The sequence below is a fragment of the Ictalurus furcatus genome, chromosome 12 (assembly GCF_023375685.1).
Source record: "Ictalurus furcatus strain D&B chromosome 12, Billie_1.0, whole genome shotgun sequence".
Lineage (NCBI taxonomy): Eukaryota > Metazoa > Chordata > Actinopteri > Siluriformes > Ictaluridae > Ictalurus > Ictalurus furcatus.
In genome coordinates this window covers 22,643,666-22,666,165 of record NC_071266.1, presented here as the reverse complement: position 1 = coordinate 22,666,165, position 22,500 = coordinate 22,643,666, and the positions used below count along the sequence as shown (strand labels likewise).

Below are 22,500 nucleotides of genomic sequence, written 5' to 3'. Positions count from 1 at the left end.
TATAGAGGTGTGCAAGCACAACACCACCTCACACCTACTGTACACTTCACATCACATGCAATACCCGTTTTGTTTGTTTTTGGCGTATTGTTTTGTTTGTCCTCTATTTATGCTGTTGTACTCACATACTTCATTCTAATAATAATAAAAAAAAAAGAAAAGAAAGAAAGAAAAAAAATTCAACATACACGATTGTTATATCTGCTTATGTGTTCGTTTTTCCTCTCTGGAATTTTAATCACAGTTTGCTTTTTGTACTTTTCTTTAACGATTGGCAGAGTACAGGAACAGAAGGATCGATTAATACGTTAGGGGTGTGTATTTAATGCACATTACATTTCCCTCTCACCATACATGTATTTCATGGAATATATTCCACATAGTAATACTAGGGTTTTTTTTTTTTTTTTTTTTTTGCACGTAGCGCTCAAGAACATATTTCAGCTCAAGAAGACCGACGTTCACCTTCATGGGCAGATCTATATAATTCGTGCAAATTTCTGGGTGTCCTAACATTTCCAATAGCTGCTGTCCCAGATGTCTCACACACACACACCTCAAAATTTCCCCCTTAATAAAAGCCGTCAGTCATATTTACGCTCGTTAAGGAGAAGTGTGGCTAGTGGACGTACTGCTGAGTGAGCGATACGCACTCCTCCACCTCCTGTGGAGACAGCTGACATGCTGCAGAGCACCCAATTAGATTTACTGCCCTGATCAGCATTTTAATGAACCTGCGGCTGGGCGATACCGACCGAGTCTTCTCGCTCGGACTCGCCGTCAACCTGAACCTTTTTTCTCCTGCTGAGAGGAGATAAAAAGTGTCCTTTATTCCTCCTCTCCTTTAAAAAAAGCGTACCGTTATTCCTCTCGCTTTGCTTGCTTCCCCACTTGTTAACGATCCACTCCCTGTAGTCGATCACTTCCTGGGTGACTTTGATGATGCGTCCCAAAGTGCTGTGGCAAAACAGCAACAAAAAAAAAAAGAAAAGAAAAGAAAAAGGAAACGGATTACGAACACACAGAAACAAAGGTGCGAGTTATTCTCTTAAATGTGACGCCGGACACGTGCTAAAAGAGGAGCGTGATGGTGCGCTTGTGTCACCTGTCGCTGTCCTTGTTGGGGTAGGAGTTTGCGAGAGGCGACACCGCATGGCTGAGGACGATGTAGGCGTAGTCAAACACGTGTTTCACCTGCATGGCTCCGTACGAGCTCCTGCCCACGTCGTTACCTGAAGCAGAAAGAACAAACAAACGTATAGCATTTGATGAGTTGCTGTAAAATCGTGATTAGAAATCAGTTCATCCAGTGTAGATGTGTACTTCTGTAATCATAAAGACTGTCCCTGTGCTCATCCCAGGACTGTTCTTCAGATATCTTACCTACTCAAACTCAACATTCTCCTCAACGCTGTTGCTAATATCTACGGAGCGCTGCAGGAACGAGTCCTAAAACGAGCTCTTTTTCCGGTCCCGTCGTCCCGAAGCCAAAGGGTTTTTGGTTAAATGCCTGAAATAAGGTCTGTAGTGTGTTAAATGTTTTGTTCTACGACATAACATAACATCAGTAATACCCCAGCTCGTGATTTTGTTAGGCTTTTACGTGTCTTGAAAAAAAAGACGCTTGCCATCAAGTGGCTAAACGGGACTACGGTGATTGTCGGGGACGTTAAACTCATCTACTACGTCCTCGTCGTGTTTATACTCGCGCTCTTGTAAACTATTCCGACTCAACCCTGTCCAACTTGTAGATTTATCAGTTTATAGTATGATCAGGCTATAGTACAATTGTAGTGTTTATCCCACCTAAAGTGGAAGCTTAGCGGCGGTGACGTCATGTGAAGTCACGTGACTATGATGTAGCTCGTTTATATCCTAACGTTAGCTTTTTTTTTTTTTTTTTTTTACATCTTGAGATTGTATTTAAGCTTCAAAATTGACAAAGGCTGTGTTCATTTGTGAAGATTATCCTGATTGAACAAAACGTGTAAGAATCATAAACCTTTGTTGGTCACAGAGCTTACGTTCCGCAATAATCTAAAAGCCAGTGGGAAAATCCTGTTGGATTTTTTTTGTTGAGGGAACCGGGGTGATGCTGACCTCGGCCTACAAACATTTTACTGCACTCTGTTGTTAAAAGCACTATACGGAAGCAAACTGAATTGAACATATTTCTTCCCTCAACAAAAACCCAGAGTTACAGAACGTTGGAAGTCTCATGATGAGTGTTTAGTGTAAATAGTGTAGTGTTCAGTATAGTGTATAGTTTAGTGTATAGTGTTTACTTTAGTATAGTGTACAGTTTAGTGTTTAGGGTACAGTTTAGTGTATAGTGTAGTGTTAGTGTATAGTTTAGTGTATAGTGTTTAGTTTAGTGTTTAGTATAGTGTATAGTTTAGTGTATGGTATACAGCTTAGTGTTTAGTGTATAGTATAGCGTATAGTGTTTAGTTTAGTGTATGGTATACAGCTTAGTGTTTAGTGTATAGTATACTGTATAGTTTAGTGTATAGTGTCGTTTATAGTATAGTGTATAGTTAAGTGTATAGTATACAGCTTAGTGTATAGTGTTTAGTTTAGTGTATAGTTTAGTGTAGTGTTTAGTCTAGTGTAGCGTATTGTGTTTAGTGTATAGTTTAGTATATAGTGTATAGTTTAGTGTATAGTGTTTAGTGTATAGTTTAGTGTGTAGTGTTCCTGATCATCAGCTCCTGTGTGTTTCTTTTATTATTTTTTGCCTAAAATCATTAAATTAACAAAACCTACCATATGCTAAACAAGGACAGCCTCACTGATGTGAAACATCGCTATTGCATAGCATGGTTTGTGTGTGTGTGTGTGTGCACGTGTGTGCGCGCGCACGTGCTGTACAGTACACCATCTGGCATGGTGTATTTTAAGAAAGAATCCACTAGTTGGAGCAGGTCACATTATCATTAACTTGGACACAGCCCTCTCTTTGCCCAGCATGAACCATCATTATACTCTCCGGGGGGGTTTGGGGGGGGGGATTGGGGAATGGTATAAATGCTCCATGTGATGTGATGTAATGTAATGGGAGATGTGGAGCACAGACAGGTTTAAAACCAGCACCCGGAAGAAGAGGGTCCTCGATGCACAGCATGGACGGCCTGTAGCCGTTGCTCATGGCTTTCATGATGTCCTCTTTGGCCATGTAGGCACCGCCGTTCTTGATCCTGATGCCCGTTTTCAGGTAGTTAAAATGGCGACCGTACAGCTCGAAGAACTCGATCAGCAGAACGCCGAGGTTCATGTTGGGGTTCCTGGCGTCGATTCGGGGGTGGAGCTACGGCACAAGAACGAGGTGACCGATTAGTGAAGAACATAAACGCAAAGCTACTTCTCACGTACAGCTCACTCCACACAGAACGCGGTGCAAAGCGAAAAGCCCTACAGCGAGGTCTATACGTCCGACTCCGCTCCCGTAAACTGCATTTTAACCCCACAATTACGCTGTTGTGGGTGCCCAGTATTTTGTTTTGTAGAAGCTGTAATACAGTGTTCCAAAATTCTCCATACATAGAGGGACTTTCTAGCACAATGTCTTCCCATTTTTTTTTATACTTATAATGTTTATTACCAATTAACACATACAGTTTTACACTCAGGTCTCTTTTAGTGAACAGTGGACTAGTTCAACAAACAGACCTCATATAAAAACCATCATGAGGACGGGTTCCCTTCTGAGTCTGGTTCCTCTCACCACCGGCTCGCTCAATAGGGATAAATTCACACTCTTAAAATCTGTATCCTGTGTTTGTATATTTCTGTAAAGGTGCTTTGAGACAATGTCCATTGTTAAACGTGCTATACAAATAAAACTGAATTGTATTGAATTTATAATACATATACTGAAAATCGTTCTCATGGCAGGATCGGGAAGCTGTTGCGAGGTTTCGATGGACTTTAACGGGAAACACCGTTATTAACAGATTCAAAAAGACTGGAAGTGATGCGGACTGACCGAGACGTGGACGTCCACGAACATCCGTTGACGAAGGCACAACCGACGTGGTGCTGGCAAACGTATTCCTCTACGGACGGAGACTTTTGGGACACCCTCTATACAGCTTCTAACCCGAACTAGTTAAGACATAAATGAAATAAACCACTGTGAAAATGAGTTGTTTGCCGGACAAGTTCCACGCTAGCCTTTTGTTGCTACATGCTAGCTACTTTGGCAGATTAGAAAGCAAGCTAACTCCGACAGCTACCATGCATGCACCAGATGCACCAACCCTCTCGACTTCCTTCCTTCCGAGCTTCGTTTTCTCCGCATAACGTCATCACGTGTACACGTTTAACGGGAGATCACGCGTGACGAAAAGGATGAAAACATGGTTATACGTTTTCCTTTTACTAACTCTGATCCGATTGGACGTTGGACAACACGTTGCGACAACAGAGAAAATAACCATCAAAATAAATAAATAAATAAATCGAATCGAAACAAAATACAAAAAGTTTGCATTATTCAAGAAGGTTTTACAAAAAATAGCCAAAAGTATGCGGACACCTGAGCATCACACCCGTATGTGGTTCTTCCCCAAAGCACACAACTCTATAGAACGTCTTTGCATGCTGCAGCTTTACGACTTCCCTTCACTGGAGTTACGAGGACCAAACCTGTTTATTATTTACGGAAAAATCCCCACTTTCGGTAAACAACAAAAACGACTCGGAAACCCTTAGTATATTTGGATTTGTAATAAATGGCTTGTCGTACACCCCATGTACCGACCTGCAGGAAGCTGATGACCATCAGGATGAGGCTGTAGGAGCTGATGCCTCCAGTAAAGACCTCGTTCAGATCCCTCTGCAGGAGGAACTGCTTCAGCACGAAGATCAAGTAAGGCAGCACGGTATATTTCTGGCAAAGATGGAAGAGAAGGGAGAAAAAAAAAAAAAGACGTTTCGGAAACCCACACACACTGCGCGAAGAGACTTATTTCACATGAGACCGATCCATCTGTTCAGAGCAGCAGGAACGTTTTGGCTCCGATTCCAGACAGGAAGAAGAAGAAGAGGTGTGAGATATACAAATATATTTTTCTGTGCAATATATACTTTATTGTCAACTCATCTTCATTTAAATCTTTCACTGCAGCTCACTTCCGGTGTAAAATTTCAGATTACAGAGATTACAAACGCAGTTTTGTCGTCATTCCACAGAAGACACATCATCTTTACACGCAGCACGAAATCCAGGTGTTTTCCCGCCCTCTTTTGATTGACAGGATATAATCGGATCATCGGATGTTTCTAAACAATCGGTTATCGGCTGATACATCGGTGCGTCTCTACTTAAAATATTTAAATGGAACCTAGTGTCCGTACATCCTGCTCTCCTCACCCAAACCATGATGCTAAACTCCCAACGCTACTACATTAGATTGTCCAGTCGTGTAAACATGAAGATGGCGCTTTAACGACGAACGCGAATATGCAAATTTTACTTTTCCTTTGAATAAGAACCTCGGGTTTACGATCGATCGATTTAAATTCCGTACTTGTAAGCGTTGCTGAATTAAATGACGGGGAGGAAATTTTTTTTAATATAAATCAAATTTACCTTCACGTAATCCTTGATGAAGCGGGCGGCTTTGACTCCAGTCTCCACGTTGAAACTGATGTCCACTTTGACCTCCGTTTCCTGATCGGTCAGTTTAATAATTGGTACCTTTAGAAACCAAAAGACGACTTTAGAAAATCACCAGTGAGGGGAACGGACGTCTTTTAAAAACCCTGATGGTGGAAGTGTGTGTGTGTGTGTCCCTCACCGTAGCTTTGTCAAGTACTTTGATAGAGCATGGCTCGGCCACGTTATTTTTCCGGAGGGCCTGCTCCAACTGCTGCAGGGGGGGTCTGTCCCATTTCCCAAACACCACCAAGTCAATGTCACTGGGAACAGACAACAACAACAACACACCCAGCTGAATCCTTTCAGAGATGTTACAGCAGCAAGATACTACACAAAAAGGTCCACGTTAGCGCTACGCAGAATGTCCCATCAGCCGATCCATCCCAGTTCACGTACCAGGATAATGCTATTGCTTAAGTGTTTACAAACCACAAAGTTGCTTAAGTGTATAAAATCCACAATCAATCAAAAAAGGATTAATAATAATACACCACTAGTAGTACTGGGAGAAAAATCCATAGCATTTCAGACACTTTACACTTTGCTACACATTTAATCTCTTCCAGTGTGGTCTGAAAATTGAGGCTGAGGCTAAGAAGAAACTGATTCATTAAAAAGAGCTGTTAATTACAATAACAATATAGAATCATTGGTGTGGTGATGCTTTCTGTATAGACGACTTTATGCTTTCTTGGTGACAAGCTGCATGAAAGAGAGAGAGAGAGAGACAAAGAGAGACGGGGAGAGAGACAGAGAGAGAGAGAAAGAGAGAAGGGGAGAGAGAGAAAGAGAGAGAGAAAGACACAGAGACAAAGAGAGAGAGAGAGACACAAACAGAGAGACAGACACAGAGAGAGGGAGAGAGTCAGAGACAAAGAGAGACGGGAGAGACAGAGACGGAGAGCTGGGGAGAGAGACAGACAGACAGACAGAGACAGACAGACAGACAGACAGACAGACAGACAGACACACACACACACAGAGACAGAGAGAAAGACACAAACACAGAGAGAGAGAGAGAGAGCCAGAGACAGGGGGAGGGAGAAAGAGAGAGACAGAGAGAGCCGGAGACAGAGAGAAGGGGGGAGGGAGAAAGAGAGAGACAGAGAGAGACGGAGACAGAGAGAAGGGGGGAGGGAGAAAGAGACATAGAGATGAGGAGAGAGAGAGAGAGAGAGAGAGAGAGAGAGAGCGCGCGCACACGTATACACTAACTCACCTGGTTGGGAGGTAGAGTCCAGTGCTAAAGCTGCCGAATATCTGAACCTGCACAAACAGAGAGAAGAAATGAAAAACACAAACAGCCTGAAAGGTGTAAATTTATTAATACGATTAAAAGCTGCGCCCCTTCTAAGACTTTAACTCTTTATACCTCCTTCAGACCCAATACGAAAGCGCCATGAGGCCACCTAGTGTGGCTGCAGGAGCAACCAGAAGGTGTTCATCTAATGTTCAGTGCACAAGAACGAGCTCCAGACATCCGACTGAGAACATGGATCAAACTCAAGACGGCTGGGGAGGCAACGTGAAAACGTCTGGTGTTTGGCAACGCTTAATAAATAGATGGATAGATAGATAATCAAATATGCTTCTCTGCTTCAGAGCCTTAATTTAAAGCGGCTGCTCCGGACTGCTAGCTAGCTTTCTCACACATGCATTTATTTCCAAAAACCTTTAAAAGAACTCACATAAACAAAAGTGTCTGGACAAAAACACTCAACAAGAACGAATTATTTATAAAAAAAATAAAATAAATAAATAAATAAATATAATAAGAAAAATTCAAGAAAGAAAGCAACACGAAAGAATTTAAATAAATAAATAAATAAATAGTTGCCCTTTAACAGATAATAATATAATTATTGATATGGTGAAGTTTTCTGTAAGGACACGTTTATTTAACGTTCACGGAAGGAGTCTCCAGTGTTAAAATGTTCGGTAAGGTTTACACCAGGAGAGAGAAAGAGACAGAAAGAAAGAGAGAGAGAAAGAGTAAGATTTTTTTATATTTGCTATAACGCAAATAGAAACAGGAATTAACATGTTTCACAGATATTCCACAACAGTAAACATAACCAGAAATGGATAAAAAAAATAATAAATTAAGTATGATGATGTGTTGTTAAAAAATTGTAATCGTAGGGAAATGGCTGTGGTATAAGAGGAATAAAACACTGCTTTGTTTCACACCACCCTGTTGTGGATTGTTTTCCTATAACGGCACGCCCCATCACATGAAACAAGCCTTAACGGCAAATAGTCAAAACGGCATTCGAAAATATCTATCAGCTAAGAGTTATACCGTGCGACCGCGCACAAAAAGTTTACAGGAAGCCGACGTTTCACTCACGTCAGCACTTGGCCACAGCTCCTTGATGACGGACTCGATACGGTCGACTACCTCTTGCCTCATGGTGGCCTCTTCGGGTCGAGGCGACATGAAGTTGTAGAAGTCTATGATCTCCTCATGAAGCCTTGGGCAGAAGGAAAAAGAAGAATCACCCCACCAATGAGTTATCATCACAGCACTGCACTTTTCACCTAAACGCTCAGACGTTACTAATGCAAACACCTTCGTCGGTGTTTAAAAAAAAAAAACAACCAGCAAGACAAACACGCACTAGCTGTGATTATTCAAAAAGACCATCTAGAAGGTTGTCTACGCATGCAGCATGAAGGAAAAACGCAGAATACACCATCAGCAAACACCTCCTACACTCCACCCTTCACTGGCGCTTGAAATGTTTGACTGACCACATCTGCTGAAAGGGCTGCGCGTATGACGGACGCTTCTTGTTGAACTAAGAGTTACAGAAAAGTGCTGAACGTTAAAAACGTGGGCCAAAACGCATACACTGGTGTCGTCGATGCGCGCATGGAACTATCCAGAAGTTCCTCGGTGTTAAGAGACGTTAAAGGTTGTTAATCAAGCTCTTTTAAAAATAGTCACATCCATCTGTTCAGTCTAATCTCGATGATAAAAACCATCATGCTCGTTTTATGAACCCCCACCCCCCAATTCAATGATTTGCAAATCTCATAAACCCACATGTTATTCACAATAGAACATAGAAAACATATCAAATGTTTAAACTGAGGAAATGTACCATTTTAAGAAAGAAAGAAAAAAAAAAGAAGGCAATTTTGAATATGATGGCCGCAACACGTCTAAAAATAGACAGGAGGTCAGTAACGTGACTGGGTATAAAAAGAGGATGTCAGAGAGGCAGAGACTTTCAGAAGTAAAGCCGGGCAGAGGTTCACCGATCTGCGAAAAACTGCGCTTACAATTTATGGAAAAATTTCAGAATAATGTTCCTTGACGTAAGTCTCATAAGCTACAGGGGGACGAGGGTGAATATCTCATCATCTACGGGACATAATATCATCAAACGTTTCCGAGAATCTGGAGAAATCTCTGCGCGCAAGGGACAAGGGTGAAAATCAATATCGCATGCCCGTGATCTTCGGGCCCTCAGGTGGCACTGCATTAAAACAAGCTTGATTCTGTAATGGAAATCACTGCATGGGCTTAGAAACCCCTCCAGAACTCATTGTCTGTGAACGCGGCTCACCGTGCCATCCACAAATGCTGGTTAAAGCTCTATCATGCAAAGAAGAAGCCATATGTGAACACGATCCAGAAACGCCGCCGTCTTCTCTGGGCCAAAGCTCATTAAAAATGGACTGAGGAAAAGTGGAAAACTAATCGAAATTTTTAATACTTTTTGGAAACCATGGACTCCGCGTGCTCTAAACTAACGAGGACGAAAGAGGAGAGGGACCATCCGATTTTTTATCAGCGCTCAGTTCAAAAGCCTGTGTCTCTCATGGTATGGGGGTGCATTAGTGCCTATGGAATGGGCAGCTTGCACATCTGGAAAGACATCATCAATGCTGAAAGGTATATACAGGTTTTAAAGCAACATCTGCTTCCATCCAGATGAAGGTCTTGAATATTTCATCAAGACAATGCTAAACCACATACTCCACCTATTACAACAGCATGGCTTCGTGGTAGAAGAGTCTGGGTGCTGAACTGGCCTGCCTGCAGTCCAGACCTTTCACCAATTGAAAACATTTGGCGCATCATGAAACGAGACCCAGGACTGCTGAGCAGCTAGAATCCTGTATCACACACGAATAGGACAACCTTCCTCTCCCAAAACTCCAGTAACAGGTCTCCTCAGTTCCCAGCCGTACACGGACTGTTGTTAAAAGAAGACGGGATGCTACACAATGGTAAACATGGCCCCGGCCCAACTTTTTTGAGACGCGTTGCAGCCATCAAATTCGCAATTACCTTATTTCTCCCTTAAAATGGTACATTTCCTCAGTTTAAACATTTGATACGTTTTCTATGTTCTATTGTGAATAAGGAATGGGTTTATGAGCTTTGCAAATCAGTGCGTTCTGTTTTTATCTGACATTTTACACGGCGTTCCATCTTTTTTGGAATTGGGGTTGTATTTCACTACCGAATGGGCTCATATACCATAATTTAAAGTGCAATAGCATTTGTAGAGAATGACAGTCACAAAACCAACTGTAAAGTGTTCATGAACGTGTCAGGTACAATGCACACCTTTCAGATTTTTGATATTCAACCCTACAGTGCACAAACCAAAAAAACCTTCACGAACCAACAATTTTGGTAACAGAGTGCAATTTTTTTTTAAACTGTATAGGGAACTGTGTACAGTTTAGTTTATTGATGTACATGTTTAGACAGACTGTGGATGTGAGTCAAAGGAATTCAACATTATTTACACAGGCAGCATTTCCAGTCAACTTTTTGAGCCCTGTTGATCTGCTTCTCTGACAGTGACTACATTTACATGGACAGCAGTAATCTAATTATTGACCTTATTCTGAATAAGACAATATTGTGATTAAGGTGTTTACATGAGTCGCTTTTAGAATATTCCTTTCATGTTCCCGTTTTACATGTTATAGAACATAGAGCGATTAACAGCACGTCATTACGTCACCGTGCCACGCCGTCCGACGTTCCCTCCAGAATTTCACGTATCGACATACAGTTGGTCTTCGTTATGGTACTGTATACAGTTCTGGGTGTTTTATTTTTAATTTTACGAAAGCTTCAAGTGCAGTTAATTATTTGGAATGCTGTACGTGCAAACAGACGACTGCTTGAAGCCGTGGGCTACGTCCCAAACCACATACTTACCTACTATATAGTAGCTCAGATACATGTATCTCGCCTACTATATAGTAGGTAAGTACGTGGTTTCTGACGCAGACATGTTCTCGTTTGCCGTCAAACAGTTGAGCACTGCAGGGTGTGTACGTGCCCTATCGCAAAATGCGGTGAAAACTCCCACACGATGTTAACAGTGTGATTAAGGTGTGTACATGTCTGTAACGCACGTCGATAATGCGACTAAAACAGGAATACTCCACACGTCTTAATTCCATTTGTGTTTACTTTGAGTATGACTTTGGTCAGATTAAGGTCATCATTAATCACTGTTTACATGCTAGTTTCTTAATCAGAGTATCGTCTTAATCGGGTTAATATCGGATTATTGTTGTCCATGTAAACGTACTGATAGAAAGGCATGCCACATCGAACCACCTGCAGCAGTGACATTCAATCTGAAAAAAGATAATCTTATGAAATTGCTCAGTAATCAATTAGTTTCTCTCGCTCTCTCAACACACAGTTCCCTAAACCGTTTTCAAAAAATTGCGCTCAAATACCAAAAATGTCGGTTGAGTCAACAAGGCAGTTATCTGGTGGCCAGATGACGGACATAAAAACGCAGAAAACAAAAACATCCGACTGAAATGAGAAACGTTTCTCATGATCTTAAAAGCCTTTTGATCTGAAGGCATATGATCACGTTTGAAATTTCTGAAAATGGAAATTGAAGACGCTCAAATAAATTATTTTGTTTTTTTTTATTATTATTATTTATCACAACATAATTCCCATCGCTCCATTTGTGTCATTCCAGAGCTTTGATGATTTTATTATTATTATTATAAAATGTGGGAAAATAAATTCAAAATAAAGAATGAGTGTGTCTAAACTTTTGATTGAGATATTACATATTATATAAATAATATTTCCCTTGCTTGTGTGAGAACTGGTTTGTATATGGAGTAACGTTATGTGAATTATTAGCTAACCCATTAGCTAAACGTTAGCTTTACTAGCAAGTATCTCCTAGAATTTCTAGCATATTTGAGTGTTGTTTTGTTTGTTTATTTTGTTTTGTTTTAACATCCATTCTAAAACATATGAAGCCTTTTAAATAAACAAATTTACATCCATTTAATTAAGGGAGGAGAAAAAAAAACCCCGTCAAAACACTAAAATATGGGCAGACTTTAAACTGAGGTAAGATGACGGCTAGCTACTTTTGCTAAGCGACGCACCGAACCAGCTCACGCGCCACGACATAATGTAAATAACAACCAAAAGTAAACAAACAGATAAATAAAAACAGGACGAGATAAACGTTAAAGTGAAGGGGGATTTCAGCCAGCGCGCTCACCCGTTAAGTCCTGGGCTGTACGTCCTGGTTTTCCACAGTGTAACAGGACTGACATGATTGCCGTTAGTCCAGTTGGAGAGGAGATAATTTATCCCGTATGTGCTCGCTTTATTTTCATGTTTCCTCCGTCCCGGGTGATGGTGGTGATGGTGGTTATTGTGGTTGTTAAATCCCGGGGTGACCGGGTAGCGCTTCATGCAGTTCTGCTGGAAATACGGCTGCTGTTCCGGATGGAAATATCGCGAATGTTGGTGGTGGTGATGATGATGATGATGATGGTGGTGATAATGATTATGAAGGTGATTTTGGTTGACGTTGTTCAGTTCGTTGAAACTGAAACACAAGCGGTTTTTGTTGGTCTCGTTAGCCCTTAAGGCGGAAGAGGAAACCGAGTAGGAGCAGTCCGGGTCCGGGTCCGGAGCAGACCGAGAGCCCGTCTCAGTGGGAGCCATCTCTCTGGCGTTCAGAGGAGGTGACGCGGAGCTAACGTTGTTATTATTATTAATCGATAATGTCGCGAAGGAGCTCCGGATATTAGTGCTGTTGGCATTGCTGTGGTGAGAAGAAGGAGGAAGAGGAGGATGAGGATGGTGGTGGGTGCTGGATGATGATGAGGATGATGATGAGGATGATGATGAACACCCAGGCTCGCTGTGTTGCTGCTGTGGTGGTGGTTGTTGGCGGTGATGGTGAGAAGAGTTAGCCCGGATTCCCTGAGACGTCTCCCACACATGCATCCATAACGCATTAGCAGGTCCCTTCTGTTCCGGCTGAATCCAGGCGACCCTCGGATCCATTCAAATTCAACTAGCTTAGCTTAGTTTAAGTTTTAGCTAGCTTATCCACCCAGGATTTAAATAATAATAAAAAAACAACACACATACATACACCCAGCCGTCCTGGGTCCTCCTATAACGTCCTCCAGACCGAGAGCGGGTTCAGCAGGACACACGGTTACAGTAAAAATAACAGTGAGCTCAATAATCAAGAGCCGAAAAGTGAGGACCAATCAGGTGGCTGTTTGTTCCTCTCGGCCTGTGAGACAGTGGATCCAATATGGCGACCCTCCCATCACTCCTTTAACAAGCCTGAGGATCTCACACCAACCACGGGCATGTGTAAAGCGCAGACACACACACACACAAACAAGTTGTCTTAGCTTTGTGAGGACCCTCCTTTGACATTGTTAATATTGTTAATTAATATGCCTTCACCTAAATAAAACCTCAGAAACTAAAGGGATTTTTTTGGCTCTTTCTTTTTTTAGTTTTTTTTTAAAAAATTGTATATATATATATATATATATATTTTTTTTTTAAAATAAAGGTATAATTTTTTTGTGTGTAAAATGGCAGTTTTTTTCCCTTGTGGGGATCAACCAAATGTCCTCACACGATCAAAATAGTCAGACATTCCTATCCTATTTAAAAATGTACATACACACACACACACACACACACACACACACACACACACACACAAAGTTGTCTTAGTAGCTTTGTGAAGACCGTCCTTGACATGGTTAGTATTGCTAATTAATAACATGCCTTCGCCTAAATAAAACTTCAGAAACTTTTTTTTGGGTCTTTTTCTTTCTAAAATATAAGTTTTTTTCTCTTGTGGGGACCAAGCAAATGTTCTCACAAGATCAAAATAGTCAGACATTCCTATCCTTCAGGGGACACTTGATCCCCACCAAGATTTAAAAATGCTTTAAAAAAAAAAAGTTGTCTTAGTTTTGTGAGGACCCTTCTTTGACATTGTTAGTATTGCTAATTAACAATATGCCTTCAGCTAAATAAAACCTCAAACTAAAATAATTTGGGGGGGCTTTTTCTTTTTTAGGGTTTTTTTTTTTTGTAAAATACCATTTTTTTCCTTGTGGGGACTAACCAATTGTGAAATAGTGAGACATTCCTACCCTTGTGTGAACACTCGATCCGCACCAAGATTTCAAAACATGGGCGTGCACACACATTTGTCTTACTATCCTTGCACAGACCTTCCTTTGACATAATTATTATTCAGTCAGTACATGATTTCGTTGAGTATTTGTGTGACTGTTGTTGGCAAAAATGCTTGATTTTAATGCGGCTTTTTGTTTGTGCATTTTCTGTGGAAAACTACTTGAATTGGCGAAACTGCAATTTTTTTCGCAGTGATGTTTGTTGGTAAATGAGACCTTTTAGCTGCACTCCTATTCGTGACACACGAATCGAAGAGGGATTTGGCTGAATGCACGTTGTGATGACATGTCTCATGACGCGTCTTGGCCAAAAATTGCAAGCACCTATGAATGTTGCAGCATTTCCTTGACTTTGCGATAATTTCTGCGATCGCAAAATCATGAAATCCTGGACAGACTGATTTATTGTTTTATAAATAAAAGCATACTTTTTTTGTAAAATAGATTTTCCTTGTGGAGACTAGCTAAATGTCCTCACAAGATCAAAATTGTCAGACATTCTGATCCTTCTGTGGACACTTGATCCCCACGAAGATTTAAAAAGTACACGTACACACACACACACACACACACACACACACACACACACAGAGAGACCCTTCATTACTGATAAACAAAATGCAGTGTCTACTTTTTCCAGATTACATATCAATAAAATGTGGTTTTAACAATATTGCAAATAGGCTTATTACTCTAAAGACAATGTAGGTCTATATCTTTATATATGGAAAAAAAGAAGAACCACTGAATTAAAAGAGATTTGTCATGTAAAAATAAAAACAAAACACCATGGGGTTTATATATATATATATATATATATATATATATATATATATATATATAAAATAAATAAAAAAAAAAGCACACCCTGTGATTTTGTGATACATTACCAACGGCACCACATCAAAGTGGATTATTTAATTATAACAGCATGTACTGAAATATTTTATACCTTGTAAACATCAGTTTGCCAATGATTACAATTTTCGATTTATTAATGTCATGATTAATAACAGTTTGTTAGGTACATTCAATGTTGTGGAACCTTCCTAAGACAAGTTATCATGTTATAGCAGCTGTAATCAAGGTAATAATTAAAAAACAAAAACAAACAAACAAAACACACACAGATACTACAAAGTCCTCGACCCTCTTGTGACGAAACAAAACCTACTGTTACAAAGCACTGACACTGGAGACTCCTTCCATAAATCTTAAACTTCTCACAGAAAACTTCACAACATAAAAGATTACATTCTTTGTTAAATAACGGTTTTTAATAATTTTTTCGTTAGCCTTAGATCAGAGATTCTCAACCTTTTGTAACTAAAGCCCCCCCCCCAAGCCTCCCCTATCATGTGACATGCAATCCACCCCATATATACACCTAATCTATAATCTGTTTTTGATAGATAGATAGATTTTTTTGCTTTTGTATTTTTGTACTTTTTAAAATTACTTTTCATAACTTTTATGATTTTTAAAAATTACTTTTATAAAACTGGGGCGCACGGTGGCTTAGTGGTTAGCACGTTTGCCTCACACCGCCAGGGTTGGGGTTCGATTCCCGTGGCTCTGTGTGTGCGGAGTTTGCATGTTCTCCCCGTGCTGTGGGGGTTTCCTCTGGGTACTCCGGTTTCCTTCCCCAGTCCAAAGACATGCATGGCTGATTGGCGTGTCTAAAGTGTCCGTAGTGTATGAATGGGTGTGTGAATGTGTGCCCTGTGATGGACTGGCACCCTGTCCAGGGTGTCCCCGCCTTGTGCCCGATGCTCCCTGGGATAGGCTCCAGGTTCCCTGTGAAAAGGAGTAAGCGGTTGAAGATGGATGGACTATTTTACATGTAAAACATGTTGCATTGCATTCGTCTTGCGTTTTCCATGACATTGTTAAATCTCCGGCTCTCAGCCCCTCACTGAACAGAGCAGACACAGAGAGAGGTGCGAGTGCAGTGGGAAAGCACGACCTCACGCTTGCAGTACAGTACTGGCCACATTTGGAAAGTTAATCAGGTTTGTCCAAAAAGTCACTAGATTTGTCGCTGTTGCAAAAGAAGTCACTAAAGGGGTCTGAAAAGTGGCTAAGTTGGCAACACTGGTCTGCACTGACAGCTACGTAAAAGGCAGGCTAAGCTCTGCCTCTCCCCAGCAAAAAGAAAATACAGAGGGAGAGGGAACGCTGTTTTTTTCCAATTTATGCTCATTATATTTGAAGAGCAATAAAAATACACAGAGTACCCAAATGATGCCCCGTCTGTTTTTTATGCCCCCCTTCAGATCTCACCCCCCTGGTTGAGAACCACTGCCTTGGATTATGTACATTGTAGATCTTCTATACATGTCCCTGTGAATGAGCTGTTTTCAGGGCAAAAGTGCATTCACGACTCTTGGTTCATTTTCTGCATCTATAGCCTTAGACTGTAGCGAGAGAGTGATATAGTGGAAATGGGCCAATCCATTTCTTTTATAGGATGCTGTAGAAAAGGCTTCCTTTATGTCTTTATGCTGCCATTAAAATGATGGATTGATTTTATACAAGCTTTAAAATCATTTCACATCATTCAATAAATTAATTACAACTCATTTCCCATTCATCACAAGCTGAACAGACCGAGATTTGTCAACATCACTGTTTGAGTATTCAAGCTAATTAGTCATCCCAATCATCTTGATTCCTTTTACGCCATGTGTTACTGTAATTATCCATCCTTTAACATTTCATTCTTTCAAATTAATAACCTTCTGCCTGCATAAGGTCTCCTATGAGGGTACATAACCATTAAACCACCACACAGAAATCATCGCCTAGAGCCATGTCAATTAGCTCTCTTAGCACAGACTCCAAATTACAAGGAACTCTGGAGAATTTTCAAGATTCATAGAACCACATTTACATATGTATTTCACTTATCCTAACCACAAGGTGTGGTGCAGAACCCCTGGATCGCGTATAGTATACTAGCGTGATGCTTGGAGAGGTGTTCAGAAATGGCTGCTGTGCTCACACCACTGGGACAGGTGTAAAGTCTGGAGAAAGTGCACGGCCATGGCAAGGTAGCATCAGCACACCTCTAAACAAGGGCTATGAGGAGGAGTCTGGCATGTTATAGTAGGGGCTGGACATCCAGCCTGTCTAGAGGCCAAGGTGATGATGTCTGAGGAAAGGCTGGCCCACTGGGTAGACAAGTGTCTTCCCACCATAACAAAAAAAACAAAACAGCTGGTCTAAGGATCTGATGGTTGCCTGGTCTAAACGACGCCACAAGTCACATACTGGGGAACAGCAATGCATGCTCATTGAGGGCTTCAAGGTCAACTGACTGATTAACAAAATTTGGTGATATGACCTTGGGCAGAAAACCTGGATTCAGCCCAAAGTCACCTGGCCACTAATGCATTCAAGGCAAGCATATCACCCAATCATGTAACTCCCCAACCATTTTAGGTGAAGATATCACTAGCAAGAAAGTTTCCAGAGACGGTCCTTACTTAAGGGAGTCCAACACAAGGAGGAGGTTCCAAGCTCCAAGCTGGGCTACTAGAGGACACTGGCAGGAAGAGGTGTTTGACCCCACTTAGAAAGGCAGTAATAAGCCTATAGGACCTTAGCGAGATGCCATGTATGGTGCTGCTGTGGTGCACTGTAATGGCTGCCACACACGCACATTTAGGGTAGAAGAAGCCTTGCCACTGCTTGGCAGTCCCAAAAACAAAGTATGTATCGTTGGAATTGAGCGATACATGGGATCCAGTCACTGACGTGACCACAATTCAAAGAACAAATTCCACTTCCAAGGTCATACAAGACCCATGTTCAAGACATTAACCCATGTCTTCAGAAGTGTTTCCTGGACTGCGAGTCCTTAATCCCTAAAAAAAAAAAGTTTTCTAACTTGCCTTAAACTTCTCTATATTAAACTTCTGGATATTTCTTAACCAAAGAAGAAGAAAAGTTTGTAATGTGCTGTAATGAACTTAGGATTTTTAATAAAATATTAAACCTTTTAAGATTAGTTTTTTGTCTGTTTTGGTCTCGGTTCACATGGCAAGATGCAAAGCTCAGGCCTTGAGGTGTAATTATTTACCTGTGACTCATTCTTGCACAATTACATTTTTACAATGGACTAACTGGCAATGCCTGTGGTGAGTGCTTCGATTCTAAGACAGGTTTGATCTGGTGCTTAATATTTCAACGCTATAAGAAATCTCCTTATATAGTACAGTATAGTCATAATATAGTACAAGTTTATAGTTACAGTATAGTATAGTCAGAATATAGTACAAGTTTGGATGTTCTTCATTGTAGGTAAGGGCGATACGGTCATTTCATTAGAACACAAATGGAATCAGAGCTTTCCTTGATTTGGGGTAATCCTCAAATTTCTCAAGATACCACCTGTAAGACAAAAAATAGATAAAAGTGATTATGGTCTTGCCATGAACAGAGCCTCCACAGCAACATATTTAACCAATATAGGAGCACGGTATAAAATGTAACTGGGAAAAGGGGAACGGTATAAAAAATTATGAGCCGATAACTGTATTACCAAATATTATAAAAGCTTGTATATTGAAAATGGCTAGTTGGGTTAGTAAATAATTGTTTGGGATGTCATCGTCTATATTGATATAGGATACATTTAATGATTATAACGATTTGAGATTTCCTTATGATGGTGTACCATTATATACAGTCGAACCCACAAGTCTAACCACGCATTCACATTCGCAAGCAACAAGATGCTCATGTCAGCAAGCTCATGTCATACACTCACCAGAGTCACAAATGTCCTCTGCTACTTGCTTTCAAACTTTATTTTTCATTATAATGTCTCATATATAATATTATACTATATTTAATGAGACACATCCGTTTTCTTTCAATTTTGTACATTAAACTGTGCACAGCAAAATCGTGAGTGTTGATTTAACACCCACAGTGTTGAATTTACACCCTACAGTGTTTATATAAGTCCACTGGACACAAATGAACACTCTGGGTATTAATTCAACACTAGGGATTTTACTATGTAAATGGGAACTGATTGCAAGCGGGGGAAAAAAAAACGTGAGCGGGGAAGAATTGTTTGGATTTGTCGCTTCACCGCTTCATACCAAATTTGCATAGAGTTGAGAAAAATCTCAATCCAAATGTCGCTTGTTGCCGAAGTTGTTGCTCTGTGTCACGTAGATACGAGTGTTCTATTGTTGCGTTGTCACTTGCCAGTGTGAATGTAGGGAAACCAGAAAATAAATTAATCTAGAGAAGTCATATAGAGGTTGAGATATATATATATATATATATATATATACATACTGGTGCATCTTAAAAATTTGAATATCATGGAAAGTAACATTTTTTTCTGTAATTTAAATAAAAAAGTGGAACTTTCATATAGTCTAGATTCATTACACATAAAGTGAAATATTTCAAGCCTTTTGTTTGTTTTAATCTCGATGATTACGGATTACAGCTCATGGAAATCAAAAATCCAGTATCTCAAAATATTCTAATAAAGAATTTATAATACAGAAATGTCGACCTTGTGAAAAGTATGTTAATTTATGCACTCAGTACTCGCCAGGGCTTTAATCCTTTTGCAGGAATTACTGCATCAGTGTGGCGTGGCATGGTGGCGATCAGCCTGTGGCGCTGGTGAGGTGTTCTGGAAGTCCAGGTTGCTTTGATAGCGGCCTTCAGATCGTCTGTATTGTTGGGTCTGGTGTCTCTCATAGATTCTCTATGGGGTTCGGGTCAGGCGAGTCGGCTGGACAATCAAGCACAGTAATACCATAGTCAGTAAACCGGTTACTAGAAGTTTTGGCACTGTGGGAAGGTGCCAAGTCCTGCTGGAAAAGGAAATCTGCATCTCCATAAAGCTCGTCAGCAGATGGAAGCATGAAGTGCTCTAAGAAAACACAGTGGACCAACACCAGCAGATGACCTGGCAACCCAAATCATCACTGACTGTGGAAACTTCACACTGGACTTCAAGCACCTTGGATTCTGTTCCTCTCCTCTCTTCCTCCAGACTCTGGGACCTTGATTTCCAAATGAAATGCAGCATTTACATTCATCTTCCCCGTGATTGTGATTGTGTACTGAACCAGACTGAGAGATTAAAGCCTCAGGAAACCTTTGCAGGTGTTTTGAGTTAATTCGCTGATTAGAGCTCTTCTCAGGTCATCAGGACATTTCTGTATTATAAATTCTTTATTTCGAATATTTCGAGGTACTGGATTTTTGATTTCCATGAGCTGTAAGCCGTAATCATCGAGATTAAAACAAAAAAAGGCTTGAAATATTTCACTTCATGTTTAATGAATCTAGACTATATGAAAGTTCCACGTTTTGAATTAAATTACAGAAAAAATGAACTTTTCCATGATATTCGGAATTTTGTGAGATGCACCTGTACACGTGTGTTATATACAGGTTTAGCTTACTTGTGGTGGGCGATGGCTCGGCTAGAAAGAACGATGAAGGTGAAGAAAGAAAAAGCAAAACTGTGGACAGAGTGAGCAGCCAGAGCAAATCCAGCCCATTCCACGATCTCACCCAGAAAATTAGCACCGGACACATACTCAAACACTCCACCTACAAAAGACATACTGTATTTCAGTACATGCTAAATATATTTATCCCACAGTGCTGTACAATTCTAAAAATCTGGAAAAAAAAAACCTAATCAAGGTGTTGATTCATTTTCTATAACTGCATCTCTGACAATAATGCCTTTACACGTGTTTAAGCCAAGGCTGAGCGATACACTATAAATATCATGATGAATTACATCAGAATATAGTTCTCTCCGTATAACAATACCCAAATCCACCATTATTCTTCACAGTAACTAAATAGATGGATGGACATTAATAATACATATTCTACCCCCTAATCCTTCTTAAAATTATTTTGTAGATTCTAAATAAAAGCATCATTGAATTCATACTCATTTTGTATTTTACATAAAGGTTGTTTCATACCTGGAATATCTGACTTTGTAGCACCTGATTTTTAGTTCGACTGGTAATGTGAGATATTAACAAGCCGTTCATTTAGTGTTATTCTATGTATGTCATCGGTCATCGTTTCTGACTGCACATAAATCCATCTGTTTCTTTTCAAGAAATAATTCTTCATAATTTACTGAAAACTCTCTCTCTCTCTCTCTCTTTTAACCTCTGGGAATCTTGTAGCCTGTTTCTCCTGGTCTGCGCAGGTTCCTCAGTATGTGGTCAGAATGAAGGTTAATTATCCATCCGAGAAGCCATAGACAGGAGCCTGCATGAAAATGAATGAATTACAAATCCATCACACAAGCCTCATCATATCCCCCAGCCCACAGCCAGAAGCAGACTGCTGTTATAAATGAGGTTTATACATAGGAGAATAAAATGCCATCTGATCTAATTTCCAGAAGCGCGGGATGAGTTGAGCACATCTAAAACCGTAACTCAAAAAAAAAAAAAAAATGTAAATAAAAGCACTCTTTACTGATATGTTGAGCAGAAAAGCATGTCAGACTGCACAGTGCGTTGAACTTTGAGGTGGATGTGCTACAACTACGCTTGCTTTTATCCAAAGCTTGTCAATTTGACTCGTGTAGGGATACGGCTGAGGCATTAACAGTCTGTTCACTAACACAGACGTTTACCCAGTAACCAGTGGCATGGATAACAGGAACTGACTGTCCTGTACTTTATGCACGCACGAGCACACCTGTGTTGCCTTTTCAGACAGTATACATAAACAGAGGCCACTACTCCATTACCCACCTGTGATGAAGCAGGGATGTGAAACCCAACCCTGAGGGAAGTCTGCATACTGGCTCAGGTATCTCACTTGCAGATATCCATTATAAATGCAGAAAACGAACGCCAGAGCAAACGATGCAAACGGTGTGGGCTTTCCTCCTCGGATTAAAAACGGATATACGAGAGACCTGAAAAATGAATAAATAAATATATAAATAAACACATGGTCAATTTAATTAATTTTTTTTTAATATAGATTTTTGGATAATCTGTATTCATAAACACACACACACACACACACACACACACATATATATATATATATATATATATATATATATATATACACACACACACACATATATATATAAACAAAATGGGTTTTTTTTTTATATGCAATACCAGGAATCTCAGTTTCTAGATGGCCTAGATTGAACATGAACTTTTAACTTTTACATGTTTACTCACAGTTAATTATTGTTAATATTGATTGAATATGACGAAAATATTAACAGTGCATGATGTGTTCTTGATTAAACAATGAACAAAATGATGAAACGTTTCTGGAAAGGTTTTACTCTTGAGTGTGTC

The 22,500-nt window shown here is 40.2% G+C and overlaps 2 protein-coding genes across 2 annotated transcripts in view; both read right to left on the bottom strand.

Moving 5' to 3' along the window:
• The window catches only part of tent4a (terminal nucleotidyltransferase 4A), a 21,448-nt gene extending 8,244 nt beyond the window's left edge, over nt 1–13,204 (bottom strand). Inside the window, exons 1-9 of the mRNA XM_053638851.1 lie at nt 12,187–13,204; nt 8,013–8,136; nt 6,882–6,928; nt 5,802–5,922; nt 5,594–5,701; nt 4,763–4,891; nt 3,094–3,307; nt 1,106–1,232; nt 860–957 (exon numbers count right to left, since the gene is read on the bottom strand). Coding sequence (XP_053494826.1) covers nt 860–957; nt 1,106–1,232; nt 3,094–3,307; nt 4,763–4,891; nt 5,594–5,701; nt 5,802–5,922; nt 6,882–6,928; nt 8,013–8,136; nt 12,187–12,983 — 1,765 coding nt within the window. The 5' untranslated portion in view covers nt 12,984–13,204. The remainder of the gene's footprint in view (nt 1–859; nt 958–1,105; nt 1,233–3,093; nt 3,308–4,762; nt 4,892–5,593; nt 5,702–5,801; nt 5,923–6,881; nt 6,929–8,012; nt 8,137–12,186) is intronic.
• Nucleotides 13,205–15,055: 1,851 nt separating this feature from the next.
• srd5a1 (steroid-5-alpha-reductase, alpha polypeptide 1 (3-oxo-5 alpha-steroid delta 4-dehydrogenase alpha 1)) overlaps nt 15,056–22,500 on the bottom strand; it is a 9,372-nt gene continuing 1,927 nt past the window's right edge. Inside the window, exons 2-5 of the mRNA XM_053638762.1 lie at nt 21,931–22,097; nt 21,335–21,436; nt 20,599–20,749; nt 15,056–18,547 (exon numbers count right to left, since the gene is read on the bottom strand). Coding sequence (XP_053494737.1) covers nt 18,481–18,547; nt 20,599–20,749; nt 21,335–21,436; nt 21,931–22,097 — 487 coding nt within the window. The 3' untranslated portion in view covers nt 15,056–18,480. The remainder of the gene's footprint in view (nt 18,548–20,598; nt 20,750–21,334; nt 21,437–21,930; nt 22,098–22,500) is intronic.